The sequence below is a fragment of the Clupea harengus genome, chromosome 12 (assembly GCF_900700415.2).
Source record: "Clupea harengus chromosome 12, Ch_v2.0.2, whole genome shotgun sequence".
Taxonomy (NCBI): Eukaryota; Metazoa; Chordata; class Actinopteri; order Clupeiformes; family Clupeidae; genus Clupea; species Clupea harengus.
The window spans coordinates 14,973,074-14,986,847 of record NC_045163.1 but is presented as its reverse complement, the minus strand read 5'-3'; the positions used below and the strand labels follow the sequence as shown (position 1 = coordinate 14,986,847).

General features: G+C 45.0%; 1 protein-coding gene across 2 annotated transcripts in view; it reads left to right on the top strand.

Moving 5' to 3' along the window:
• sppl3 (signal peptide peptidase 3) overlaps positions 1–10,057 on the top strand; it is a 31,657-nt gene extending 21,600 nt beyond the window's left edge. For both annotated transcript variants that reach the window (XM_012817332.3, XM_012817324.3), the window contains exons 5-10: positions 173–251; positions 1,656–1,768; positions 2,097–2,203; positions 4,894–5,257; positions 6,024–6,133; positions 6,654–10,057. In XM_012817332.3, coding sequence (XP_012672786.1) covers positions 173–251; positions 1,656–1,768; positions 2,097–2,203; positions 4,894–5,257; positions 6,024–6,133; positions 6,654–6,725 — 845 coding nt within the window. In that variant the 3' untranslated portion in view covers positions 6,726–10,057. The remainder of the gene's footprint in view (positions 1–172; positions 252–1,655; positions 1,769–2,096; positions 2,204–4,893; positions 5,258–6,023; positions 6,134–6,653) is intronic.
• Positions 10,058–13,774: the final 3,717 nt, after the last annotated feature.

Below are 13,774 nucleotides of genomic sequence, written 5' to 3'. Positions count from 1 at the left end.
TCCCTGATACGTGTGTGTGTATTTGTGTGAGAGTACTCTGCGTGTGTGTGTGTGTGTGTGTGTATGTATATATGTGTATATATATATATATATATATACACACAGTATATATGTATGCCTTGATATTGTGTTTGTTGCTGACAGTATCCTTCCTCTTGCCTCTCTTTTACAGTCTTAGCCACCATTGCATTTGCATTCCTCCTTTTGCCAATGTGCCAGTACCTAACCAAACCCTGCTCTCCAACAAACAAGTAAGTGTGTGTTTGTAAATGTGTGTGCCACATGGGTACCTATTGTAAAATTGTTATTGCCTAGTTTCAGATCTGAGTGTGTGTGTGTTGTAAGCACGCATGCTCAGGAAGTTTCTCCCGCCCTTCACCAGGGCTTAGGGCCTCTAAAGTCAGGCATATTTCTCTTCCAATCTCCTCAACGGAGTCCACTCCAGTTTCACACAGAGACGCCCAGAAACGCTTTCATCCCAGTTCCTCAGCCGCCGTTTATCTGACAATCCAGGTCTTCGCTGAAGGATGACACATTTGACAGGCAGTGTTTATCATTAATGCCGTTCAGACACACCTAAGTCTTAAGTACAGCTCTTCAGTGCAGTGATTTAGACATGGTAGCGCAGGTAGGAAACGCTGACTAATTATGCCCATTCAAAACTGTGAAAACATGAGAAGGGAGGGGTAGGGAAGTGGTCATACCCAGGAGAGGAGATTTGATGTGGCATCTGAGTCTCTTAGCGGAGGCGATCCCGTCCACTCTCCACTCTCGCTCGCTCTTCAGGCGGCCGGGAAAACAACCCAAACATGAAGGGCTCCTCCCCAATGCAATGAGGAGTAATATCTACCCTTTAACAAGCTCCTCTATCAAAGTCCATTTGCACCAGAGGTCTAACTGGGTGGATGTACTCTGTGTGCTTCGTCAGCATTGGCCACTGGGCTGTGTAATCGTGTCGGCAGACATCAACCGTGGAGGAAGAAGCCCATTCCCCTTGCATGTACTGGGGCCTTCATATGTAGTTATTACATAAGGTTCCCACGTTAATGTAATTATGCGCTGTAGCATGCAACATTATCTTCTTGCCTGAAGGCTCTGTGTTCAGTGAATACCTACCTGTGCCGAATGTAATTATAGAATTGATTCAGGCCCTTTATTTTTTACAATAGTTATACATTTTTGTTGTGTGTGTTTGTTAGCATTTTGTGTGAGGGTGCTGTTTTGATGGTATCTGACTTTGTTGTGACTCTAGTGGGCGAGTCCCCTCCAGAGTGCTGTCTGTACACTTAAGGGTAAAGGCAATGACTGGGTGGGACGTCTTCAAAAATATAAGATGTAACAGAATGATCGAAATGTGCTTATGATTTTTAGAGGAGGGAATAGAAACTTTTTTTTCTTTAAAGAGAACAGCCTGCTTTCACTTCTCATCTGGTGTAGAAAAAGGAACGAACATTTAATCTTTATTTAATTGAACCTGTCGGGCAGTGACTGGAGATATGTATGTGTCAGTAACGTGCATCACACACTGGAGGAGTAGTAGATGTGTAATATGGAGGAGAGGTGACTGGTGGGTCAAAAGAACATCAAATAAGGCAGGCAGAAGTGTTTTTAATTGTGTTTCAATTAATGTGTGTGTGTGTGTGTTCTCTCTTCAGGATTTCATTTGGCTGCTGCGGCCGTTTTACTTTGGCTGAGCTGCTCTCCTTCTCCCTCTCAGTCATGCTGGTGCTCATTTGGGTGCTGACGGGACACTGGCTTCTTATGGATGGTGCGTCACCCTCTCTCTCTCTCTCTCTCTCTCTCTCTGTCTGTGTGTGTGTGTGTGTGTGTGTGCGCGCGCGCATAACTGCCCCTTCCCTCTATATCCCAGGATATTCCCTCTTTTTTTTTTGTTGTCATGTCTGCAGATTGGAAAGACTGAAAGACAGTGAGAGAGTGTGTGTGTGTGTGTGTGTGTGTGTGTGTGTGCATATGGCTAATTGTAAGGTTTTAATCTGTGTAATTAGGAAGTGTCTTGTCTCCAAACGAGTGCAGAGTGTATTTTGTTTTCTAATGGGATTTTGTGTGTGTGTGTGTGTATGTGTCTCCCCCTGCAGCCTTGGCCATGGGTCTGTGTGTGGCCATGATTGCCTTTGTGCGGCTGCCCAGTCTCAAGGTGTCGTGCCTGCTCCTGTCTGGCCTGCTCATCTACGATGTGTTCTGGGTAAGCAAGCAGCATGGCCCTCTGGGCGTCGACCATCGTCCACTTGTCCAATCACGGCCCTCCACACAGGGTTCATCACACCATCACACACAGTCATCTGAAGGACTTATTCTACGCAGTACTTTTTGATGACACAACTTTACTGTCATGTCATGCATGTTCAGCTTCCATGACAGTAAACAACAAGAGGAGCCCCCCTCTGCTCCGCCTTAAGTCCCCCAACATCACCATGTAGTTTACCTGCTGTAGCCTACAGTCTGTGCAGACAATAGGAAAAGGGACCTTAGAATACCAATCAGCAAACATGTGTATCTAGACATATGCTTCATTTTAAAGCTGCATAAATATGGTTTTAGAGCAATACAAATTCATTATGTATTAATGTACTATTTTCGAGACATTCCGTCTTTACACTGGCGTGTGTGTAGTGCTAGGAGAGTCAGAATTTGCATTTCTCGGAATTTCTCGGTTTCTCCAGATTTGTCTGTTAGCAGTTGAGGGCTACTGGTTTTGTCACAAGAGTTTGTGGAGATCCCGTCTGTAGCTGGGCGGTAGACTGAACCCTCCTGGGCTTCTTGGTGTTCCTGATGATGTGAGGGAGCAGGTGATTGGGCTTTAGCTTGACCTCACGCTTGACGGGGACCGGATGCCTTTTTCCAAACCCAGGGTTGTCGGGGAAACGGCTGTAGGTTAGGTGGAGGTGTGCGTTGGCTAGATTGTGTGCTTTTAGGAGCCGTTAGGAGGAGGGCGTGTGCACCTGCACAAACAAATAAAAAACAAACTGCTGTTAAAATATTATTCTACAGATCATAATGGGCACTTTACTGGCTACAGTTACCCACAATCCACTGGGGGTGTAGATTCTTGTGATTTATACTTTAGTACCTGAGTAAAGTGGCATCGTCTGACTCAGCTAGATGGTCCTGCACTTGTCTGGGGAGGCCACTTGACCGGGGGTCTGATTATTAACTGATGATCCTGGGGACTCGAGAGGCCCAGAGGTTGTGTGAGGGGGAGTCGGGTCTGGAGATGACCTTCATCTTGGTCAAGGACGACCATTGGGATGAGTCAGGCGGCACACCACCAGACCACTAACATTTTCATTCGCCTTTTACATTTACAAAATTCTTTAGCATGGCCATCTACACGTCCCCTTTCATACTCATCTCTGTAATGCAAAGCCACATTCGTATAGAGTTAGAATAGTTTCAAATGCAGATTCAAATTCAGAAATTTCATACGACTCACAAATTATTTATTTATTAATCTATTTATTTATTTATTTATTTACATTTACAAACTGCTTGCCATTTGTGAACTACTTGCATTTTTGTGCATTTTTGAGACTTTCCTTACAATTTCAGCCAATCGCATGAATGTAAATTTAAGGGCATTTACAGATGTGTTACATCTGCGCAATGTTCAGTTATGTGGACTACTGCACCATAACAGGCATCTGCAAAATTTGTGAATCAAGCCGCATCAGGAAAATCTACAAATAGTTCCAGGGATGTTCACAAATGGCAAGCGGGTTGTAAATGCACTTTCGTAGCCTGTAAATAGATCTAACACTTTTCTAAAATGGCGTAGCCATTTATTTATGATTTTTGAAACTGTTCTAACTCCATCCAGTCTGGGTAAAAGATTATTCTTTAAATCAGCCTCCTGGCTAATTCTCTGCTATTATAGAATGCAACCAACATGTTTTTGATGGATTGCTGTTGGTGTGTGTGTGTGTGTGTGTGTGTGTGTGTGTGTGTGTGTGTGTGTGTGTGTGTGTGTGTGTGTGTGTGTGTGTGTGTGTGTGTGTGTGTGTGTGTGTGTGTGTGTGTGTGTGTGTGTTGGGAGGGAATACATTTCCACAGTCACAACAGCTTTCACATCTGTGAGTTTGTTCTGTGAGTGTGAGTGTGTTCTGTGGTGAGCAGCAGCTGCCACACCACACCCTGAAACTAAATGACTGTGTTGACGTAGGGCGGCGTGCCTTCCTTGTCTCGGCCCACAGTACAGTAGCGCAAAAGACTATCGTTATCTTAGCCTTGGGCAGCTCCTCCCAGTCATAACATGTGTCACGGAGATTTGATTGCCAGAACATACACAGGGTACACAGGAGAGGAAGTGAAAGTGTGTGTGTGTGTGTGTGCGCGTGCCTACGCATGTCAATAAGTTCAAGAAGCGGAACTGACGAAGCAGAAGCCCAGAATGTATTCCTTGTTTTGAAAGCACAACTCAGTAAATCTGTTTCAAGTGTAGTGTCCTCATTGCTTAGATCATCATCATTGCTTGGATGTTTTTCTTTTTTGTAACTCCCCCTTCCATGTCAATGTCTTCAGCTTCACCCAGGATATTACTTTCAAAATGGTTTTTAAAACACCCCCTATCTAGATGTTTTCCCAAATTAAAATATTGAATTTCTTTGAAGTGGAATGAAATAATTTTCCTCCCATCTTCACTCCCCCAACACACAGGTTGTCTTCTCTACTTTTTAAATGATTATTTCCTTTTAGGAATGGCTTATTTGAAATATTTAGAGTAGAATAGAATATTTTTCTCTCAATTCATGCTCCCTTTGATAATGTATATAAAAAGGGCTTTTTAATTGATTAATTCTGTTTTTATTGAACTTGAGTTAACTCCGAATTCTCTGTCTCTCCCCTCTGTGCCAACGCCCCACCCCGCTTCACCCGCAGGTCTTCTTCTCGGCGTATATCTTCAACAGCAACGTGATGGTGAAGGTGGCCACCCAGCCGGCCGACAACCCGCTGGACGTGCTCTCGCGCAAGCTGCACCTGGGCCCTGGCGTGGGCCGCGACGTGCCGCGCCTCTCGCTGCCCGGCAAGCTGGTCTTCCCCAGCTCCACAGGCAGCCACTTCTCCATGCTTGGCATCGGCGACATCGTCATGCCAGGCCTGCTGCTCTGCTTTGTGTTGCGCTACGACAACTACAAGAAGCAGGCTAGCAGCGAGGCCGGGGGCACGGGGCCCGCAGGGCCGTCGCCCGGCCGCATGCAGCGTGTCTCCTACTTCCACTGCACACTCATCGGATACTTTATCGGTACGGAGAAGGGTGGGGGTTAGGAGGGGTAGAGGTTAGGGTTGTCACTTTGTTTCATTCGAAATTCAAGCATTCGACCGAATGTGAGGGGGAAAAAACAAACGTTCGAACTATAATGACCTGTTCCTACGGCAAGTCACTTCTGTTCCAGCCATGTTGCTTTGCATCATAAATAACCTCGCATTATGGGGTCTAACGTTTTCTGTTTTGAAATACATTTTCTCTGAATCAATGAATAGTTAATGACGAACATACAGTGTAGCAAGTAATAACCTATTGTTCACAACAGGTCTGTCCACATTCAACTATTTTACAGTCGTAAACATTGCATTGTGCTCATGGTGGCGTTTACTACTGGCGAAATTGTTAATGCTGCAGAGTGAACACATCGAGAATTAGCTACTTTCCAAAACGCTGAAAATTCTACAACTCATGTCTATGCCTGTGTGCCCAATGTGGGTTGCAGTCGAAGTAATTTGAGCGATTTGTGGGTTTGATTGATCTCGATCGAACTTGTCTTTTGGAAAAAGTGTCAGCCCTTGTAGAGGTAGGGCAGGGTAGGATGTGTGACCTTGTTCTGTGACCAGCCAACCCAGGTGTATGTGTATAGTTATGTTTGTATGTCAGGGGGGTGTTTGGGTTTTGTGTGGATGTGTGTCTGTCCACACGTCACCATGAATGTAGGCCTAATTGTTATTTGTTCACTCTCCCTCCTTCTTTCTCTCTCTCTCTCCCTCCTTCTTTCTCTCTCTCTCTCTCTCTGCAGGGTTGCTGACAGCCACCGTGGCGTCCCGTATCCACCGTGCGGCCCAACCGGCCCTCCTCTACCTGGTGCCCTTCACACTGCTGCCTCTGCTGACCATGGCCTACCTGAAGGTGTGTGTGTGTGTGTGTGTGTGTCAAATATGACTCCTCTTGTGTCCCCCGGTTAAATCAACCACGCAGCCTCTCCTAAATTAAAATCAGCTGTAATGCCCTATTATATTAAAAGTGAAGTGCTTGTGTGCCTTAAGGTGTGCTCCACATGGCTGGACAAACACAAGGTATAAAGGTCACGACAGGAGTTTTGAAACTCTATTATGAACTCTGAGCACCGGGGTGCAGGTGTTGGCTCCAGCCATAAATTACAGAATAATTACACACGCCTGTCATGGCTACAATGAATAAGCACAGGCTTAACCAGGCTCAACACCTCGGACTTGTCAAAGCCCTCTTTGGCATATCATTGGTTTTAAAATTGTTAGTTAGCATTCCTTTCTCACTTGTCTGCTGTGCTTGTCCAGAATAGGCTTGACAGACTGCCATGAAGTTGATTTAGCTAGCATCAAGTCCTGTTAAGTCACTGATGTTAACAGTGTTGTTTTTGTCATTTGTTCCAAAAAAAAAAAAAAAAAAGGGCGACCTGAGGCGCATGTGGTCGGAGCCGTTTCACACCAAGGGCACCAGTACCCGCTTCCTGGAGGTATGATGCGTCACGGGTGAGACAGCGCGAAGGGAGGCAGCCGAGCCACCACCACCCCCCTAAACCGGACATCCCCAATGCCCCGTCCCCACCGACCCACCCTTCACACACTCCGAGAGAGAGAGAGAGAGAGAGAGAAAGAAGAGATAGAGGGAGCAGTTCTCCGCCCTCCCCCCTCCCCAAATATCTCAAACGCATGGGGTTGTAGGGGAGGGAAGACGAGGACGTCTCCTCCATCACTTTCTTCCTGCCATTCTGCTGTGGTTTCTTCTCCTCCGACGCACCAGGACCAGGAGAATGGAAGGAACGACAAACCAAACGCAGGAGGTGGAGGGGGGGAAAAACGATAAGGAAAAACGCAGCAGCTCTCGTCGGATCTCCACTGCCAAGCAAACTCTGTTTTTTTACTCCTCTCCCCCCTTTTTACGTTTCTCTCTCTGTCTTTCAGCACCCTCTTTCTTGGCACGTTTCTTTCTCTCTCTCGCTCTCTCTCTCTTTCTCTTTGGCCTCCACCTCCCATTCTGTTAAGTGGCACTCTACCTCTTGCCATCTCTCTCTTTAATTTTCAGTTTGTTTTGCATCAGTTTACCTCTTTCTTTCCCTCTCTTTCTTTCTTTCTTTCTTTCTTTCTTTCTTTCTCTCTCTCTTTCTCCCCCAACCCCTACCCATCCCCCACTAGTTGGTTCTGCTGAAGTGAAAGAGGCTTGTCCTCCCTTCTGGACTGGATGGTTTGTGCGACCGAAGACTGAATCGCCTCCAGCTCAAATGATGATGTTATAATAATTTCTTTTTTTCTTATTCATTTTGGATAATTTTTTTCTTGTTGTTGGCATTTGTTGTTGTTGTTTTTTTTTGTGTGTGTGTGTGTGTTTTTTGTTTTTTGAGTCGTTTCAAATCCGCATCATTTAAAGACTGAACGGACATTTAAAAAAAAATGATGGTGACGTGATATTTTTTTTTTTTTAAATCACTGCACAGCAGAAAATGCAAACAGGACCGCCGCTGTCTGCAAGGACGATCATGATGACCCCGCCCATCACTGGGACCAGCACAAGCATTAAGGCCAACACACACGTTTACCATTTCCTTTCTCTCTCTCTCTCTCTCTCTAATTACTTTTCTCTCTCTTCTCTCGTCGTTACAGATACATGTATTTTATTTAGAAAGAAAAAGAGAAAGATTTTATTCTTGCCATATAAAGAAAATGATGCATTATTGAAAACAAAACAAAAAACAAAAAAAGAAATAGTGTGTCCTCACACTTTTTTTGTAAATAGATGTACACACGTATTAAGGTTATCATGTTTTGGGGTGGGGGGAGCTGTGTGTGTGTGTGGTTTGTGTGTGTGGTTTGTGTGAATGGTGTTTGAAATTTGTAGAGGAACTAATTTCATTGTTGCTTTTAGCTACGGGCATGGAGGCTGAGATTTATGGCGGTATCGTGGGATGAACATTTTGGGGTTTTGGACACATGTATGGTGTGTGTATGATGTGTGTGCGAGAGTGATGTATATGCGAGTGGTGTGTGTGTGTGTGTGTGTGTGCGAGAGTGATGTATATGTGAGTGGTGTGGTGTGTGTGTGAGAGAGAGAGAGAGAGAGAGAGATGTGTGTGCGAGTGGTGTGTGTGTGGTGCTAGGCTCTGATGTATAAATCTGACAACCTACAGAATCGGCCCCACGCTCCTCTTCCCATATTTAGTGCAGAACAAGATGTCCAGCGTTTTTTGGATTTTGTTTTGTGTTCGATTTTCGTTTAGGCTAACTGCTCTCGTCCAACCATGCTTTTGCCCAACCTCTGTGTGTTAGAGTGAGAAAGAGAGAGGGGAGAGAGATTGGTTTGTTTTGGTTTTTGTGAATGTGTTGATCTTTTGTGTGTGACTATCCATAAGAGAAGTAGTTCTGTTGTTTTGCCCTCGAGGGCTGGGGAGGGTAACATTTAAGGATTGTAAAATTGAAATAAATCAGTGCGCCCTGTTTCCTCCTGGACACGGTCAGATTGGCACTTTTTGGTTTCGTTTTCTCGTGTGTTAAGATGTGGTAGGAACGGTGACACCCCAAAACACAAGTCCTTTTGAATTCTTTTGAGAAGAAACTGGAATTGGAAGGTGTGTGTGTGTGTGTGTGTGTGTGTGTGTGTGTGTGTGTGTGTGTGTGTGTGTGTGTGTGTGTGTGTGTGTGTGTGTGTGTGTGTGTCAGAGAGAGTGTGTGAGAGCATGCGAGCGAGAGACAGAACACAGTTTGCTGGCTTTGGGATGTCTAGGTTTCCGGCTTTTTTTTTTTTTCTCCCCATTTCTTTTCTTGTTTCCAGCTTTTATGAGCCTCTCTGTCAGGTCTCAGGCCTTGCATGTCATGTACAGCGTGTCAGTCATTCCTCTGAACTGCATTTCAAAGGGCCATGGCGACAGCACCCACCCCACCCCACCCAACCCTACACGCATACATACACATGCACACACACAAACCCAGAACCCTTCAACATGGACGTTGGCACAAAGAATAAAAAAAGATAATTCTAGATGAAAAGAGGAACCCCATCAGGACAGTGGTGACTTGGGAACCTCTGGCTGTTTCTATTCAACTTGTTTGTTTGATTTTTGTTGGGTTGGACCCTCCTACCCCCAGCAGAATGTTGCAGTAAAGTTGTCCCCCACTCCCACTCCAGATGTGGTGTTGACATTGACTGGCTCGAGGTGACATGACCAACCCCAGCTTCCTGTCACACCCCCCTCCTCTAGCAACATGGCTGTTCAGCCCGTAACCATGGACACGGACCCACACATCCCACATCCGCATCCCCCAGCCCCCCATGGATGTTACCAAGCAAACATACATACACAAACACACGGCAAAGATGGAACTTAAAAAACAAGTACACAATGAGGATGAGATGGTGGCGATTTAAAAAAACCGAACTTCTTTTTTTAACGAAAGATTGCTCTTGGTTTATCCCGTTTGTAATATGATTTTTTTTTTGCCACTTAGTACTGTAGAGTTTTATTTTATACTCATCTCCCACCTACCCTTCCCTACTCTTTCCTGCTGCCCCCTCTTCCCTCCACCAGGGGGCAATGGCTCTGTTGGTGTTTCTCAACATTACAGCCAAAATGGATTCTGTACAAAATTTAAAAAAAACTATAAAAATAAAAAAATGAAGTGAAATAACTAAATAAAGAACTGTGTAGTGAAACATATGGAACCTGACGAGCTGTACCTGGAAACATTTCATCACCCCCCTCTAACCCCAACCTACCCTTAACCTTGACCCCTTGCTTACCCCCCTCCCCTGAGCCCTCAATCAGTCAGGATTGTGCTGTAAATAAACACGACTCTAACTGTACTCGTCTCCTCTGTCTTTTTCTTCAGCCCTTAACTGAACTACTGGTGTAGTGTTGTGGCAGCTGTCCCCTGAGTGTGTAGGTTCTGAGGGGTGAAAGGAGGAGGCAAGGAGGTGAGGGAGCATCTTACCACAGGAGGAGGAGTAGGCACAGGGAGAGGAGGACCAGCACCCTGACCAATTATTCTTACAGAATTACCCCTCCATAAACATGTCTCCATGGTAGTGGTTGTGCAGAATCTGACACTTCAGAGGATTAGGATATTTTCTAATCTATCAAAGGTTAAATATTTGTATGTTTATATGAGCAGTGTTTAAATGCCCTTTTGTTGTCTGTTGTGAGGTCTCTACGATTAGAAAATCAGTTGATTTTACAGACTACACCTCAGATGAAAAAAGTGATATTCCAAATTTTAGATTTATTTAGATAGATTTTAGGAACATGATTTGCATCCAGAAAAGTGATTCAAGTGCACTATCCCCAATCAGAATACAACTGCCAATATCCAGTGCATTAGACTGATTAGATGTAGACGTTTTTTAACCCATTTTTACTTGTTCATGGGGGTCAACCTTTTTACAGCTCAAGGTACGTTAGAAAGCTTCCCACACAAAGTCATCAGGTAACCATGAAAGACTTGGCGTAAAAGTTCACTGGATTGCCCTTCATGGTCATTTTTAGTAATACAAAAATTAAAATAAATAACAGAGTAATAAAGCCTCTGTTGACTTCGGAACTAGGTACGTAACCATGATACGACATTATACTTACTTGAGTGCTACCAAAGCCTGTTAATGATCCGTCATGGGCCCCTTACATGTGCCGCAGTGGGGGCACTGCCCTTTGGACTCGGTGTTCAATTTCAAAGACCCGTCACCTACTCAAGCATTTGGTCAAACTAGCCCACAGCGAAAGTGAAGCATTGTAGTAAATCTGAAAAAGACTTGGCCCACCTAGATTTGGGTTTCTGAATCTCATGCCTTGCTTTTAGTCTCACAAGGGACTCCTCAATTTCGTTATTTTGGTTTCCCAGGGTTGCATCAATAGTGTGAGTGCATGGGTTTGCTGGGTGGATTTGCCCGGAGGTGTGTTTGTTTGTTTGTTTGAAAAAGATACTTTTCCCATTTCCTCCCTGGCTCCTTTTGATGCTGCACACAGTAATGTAATTGTGATGTAATTTAGGTAAAGCCGCAGAGATCCCAGTGAAGCCTGTGCATCAGACAGGTGTGAGCACAATGAAGGCTTGAAATAGCCAGCATGCAGTGACCAACATAGCCTGTAGGGGGCAGAACACCAGTTGTAGCTTGAACACTTGCAAATGCTCCGCAATTCTCCCAACTGTGACAGCTTGATGCATCTTACTGTTTTGTCAGGTAAAAAATAAAACTTCCATAAACAAAATAACACTGGATGAACGAAAATAAATAAATTATTATTATTATTAAATATTATATTTATATCACATTTTTATTTCTTTAGTGCGTTCAGGGACTGTGTGGAAATCACATTTTACAAGTAGTCTAATCTCAGTCTGACAAGAAACACAGGTCCTCCACTCTTCTGCTCAAGCCACATTCTCCCTGGGAAGGCAGACGGTGTCACACCAGTGCTACGTCCTTGCGTTACATCTCTGAGATCATACTTATGGAAATCCAGTTTCTCAAGCAAATTCCAATCCTTTTCCCATCCTGCTCAAGGGAATTAGCAACAAACTGTGGCCCCAGTGAAAAATCTTAGCCGCTAGATATCCAAAATCTGCGCGGCCCGGCACGTTCCAGGGTTTCCCCCTGTTGAGCAGTGATCACACTGGAAGTGGAAAAACCCCTCTGTTCAAGCCCCCACTAGCAACCTGCTGTTGTGTGTGTGGCTAGACTGAGAGACCGCTATGCTAGAAGTAGAAATCCTCTGCTGTAGAGTAGAGAGTAGATTCCCTGAGCTCCTCACGCCCCACTGCTTACTAAGTCGCTTTGTGAAATCATCCCTGAAGTGATGTGGAAATAGAACTTGTGCATTGAACTACAGAGTTTTTCTGTGTGTTTTTGAGCATGTGGGGACATGTGTAATTTTCATTTGTGGGAAATGGCTATGATGTAGTTTCTCCGCATTAATATTTTCTTTTCTTCTCTTTCTTCTTTGTCTTCTTGAAAGAAGTCAAAGTCAAAGTCAAAGTAGCTTTATTGTCAATTACTTTGCATGTTAAGACATACAAAGGAATCGAAAAAAACGTTTCCCACTCTCCCACGGTGAAACATATAAGTGCACACGCACAACAACAGATAAGACAAGACATATAGATATACATATACATATAGTTATAAACATTCAAATACATGTACAGCAGCATAAGTTTACTTTAAAGTGAGGTTATGGTAGTGCAAAAAAAAGGCAGCAAAAAGACATCCTGTGAGATGTATTTGTTACATTGGCAGTGCAAGTATAACAGTAAGTGGTAAAGTGATAAAAGTGCAAGGGACAGTTTTGTTGCAGAGTCCTGAGTTATTGTAGGGGGGGGGGGATTTCAGCCTCGTATCAGACTGACGGATATGGCTGGGGGGAGTGAGGGGAGAGAATTTAGCTTCCTGACAGCTTGGTGTATAAAGCTATTTCTGAGTCTGGTGGTGCGGCAACGGAGGCTCCTATACCTTCTTCCAGAGGGTAGGAGGCTGAACAGACTGTGTGCGGGGTGGCTGGTGTCACTCGCAATCAAGGTAGCTTTCCGGGTGAGGCGGGTGGTGTATATGTCTTGCAGGGAAGGGAGTGGGAGTGGGGCACCAATGATCTTACCAGCTGTGTTCACTATGCGTTGCAGTGCTTTCCTGCTGTGTTCAGTACAGCTACTGCCCCACACAGTGATGCAGCTGGACAGGATGCTTTAAATGGTGCCCCGGTAGAATGCGTTCAGGATGGGTATGGGAGCTTTCACTCGCTTGAGCTTGCGGAGGAAGTAGAGGCGGCGCTGGGCTTTCTTCGCCAGTGATGCAGAGTTGGTGGCCCAGGAGAGGTCCTCACTGATGTGCACCCCCAGGAATTTGGTGCTGCTCACACGCTCCACAGCAGCACCATCGATGGTCAGTAGTGGGTGTTCAGTGTGGCTTTTCCTGAAGTCAACCACTATCTCCTTTGTTTTGCTGACATTCAGCAGGAGGTTGTTGTCTCTGCACCACGTGGTCAAAAGGTTGACCTCCTTCCTGTAGTGGGTCTCATCGTTCTTGGTGATGAGACCCACCAGAGTTGTGTCGTCCGCAAACTTCACCATGTGATTGGTGCTGTGGGTTGTTGTGCAGTCGTGAGTCAGCAGGGTGAAGAGCAGGGGACTGAGCACACAGCCTTGAGGGGCCCCTGTGCTGAGTGTGATGCTGCTCGAGATGTTGTTGCTGACTCGTACTACTTGGGGTCGCTCACTGAGAAAGTCCAACACCCAATTGCAAAGGGAGGTGTTGAGCCCCAGCTGGTCCAGTTTGCAGATGAGTTGTTGTGGGATTATTGTATTAAAAGCTGAACTAAAGTCAATGAAAAGCATGAAGACATGGTATTGACCATTTTATCAAAAGTCAGCCTTATAAAGACTTATATATAGCGGGGACATTTGAAGTTAAGACCTTTTCAACCTCATCTGCTGTGATGCCTGACCTTTTCAAAAGTAGCAGCCTCCCAGCCCCCAGCAGATGACTTCTCTTTTACAAAAAGATTTAACACAAGAAACTCTCTAAGTCTCTAAG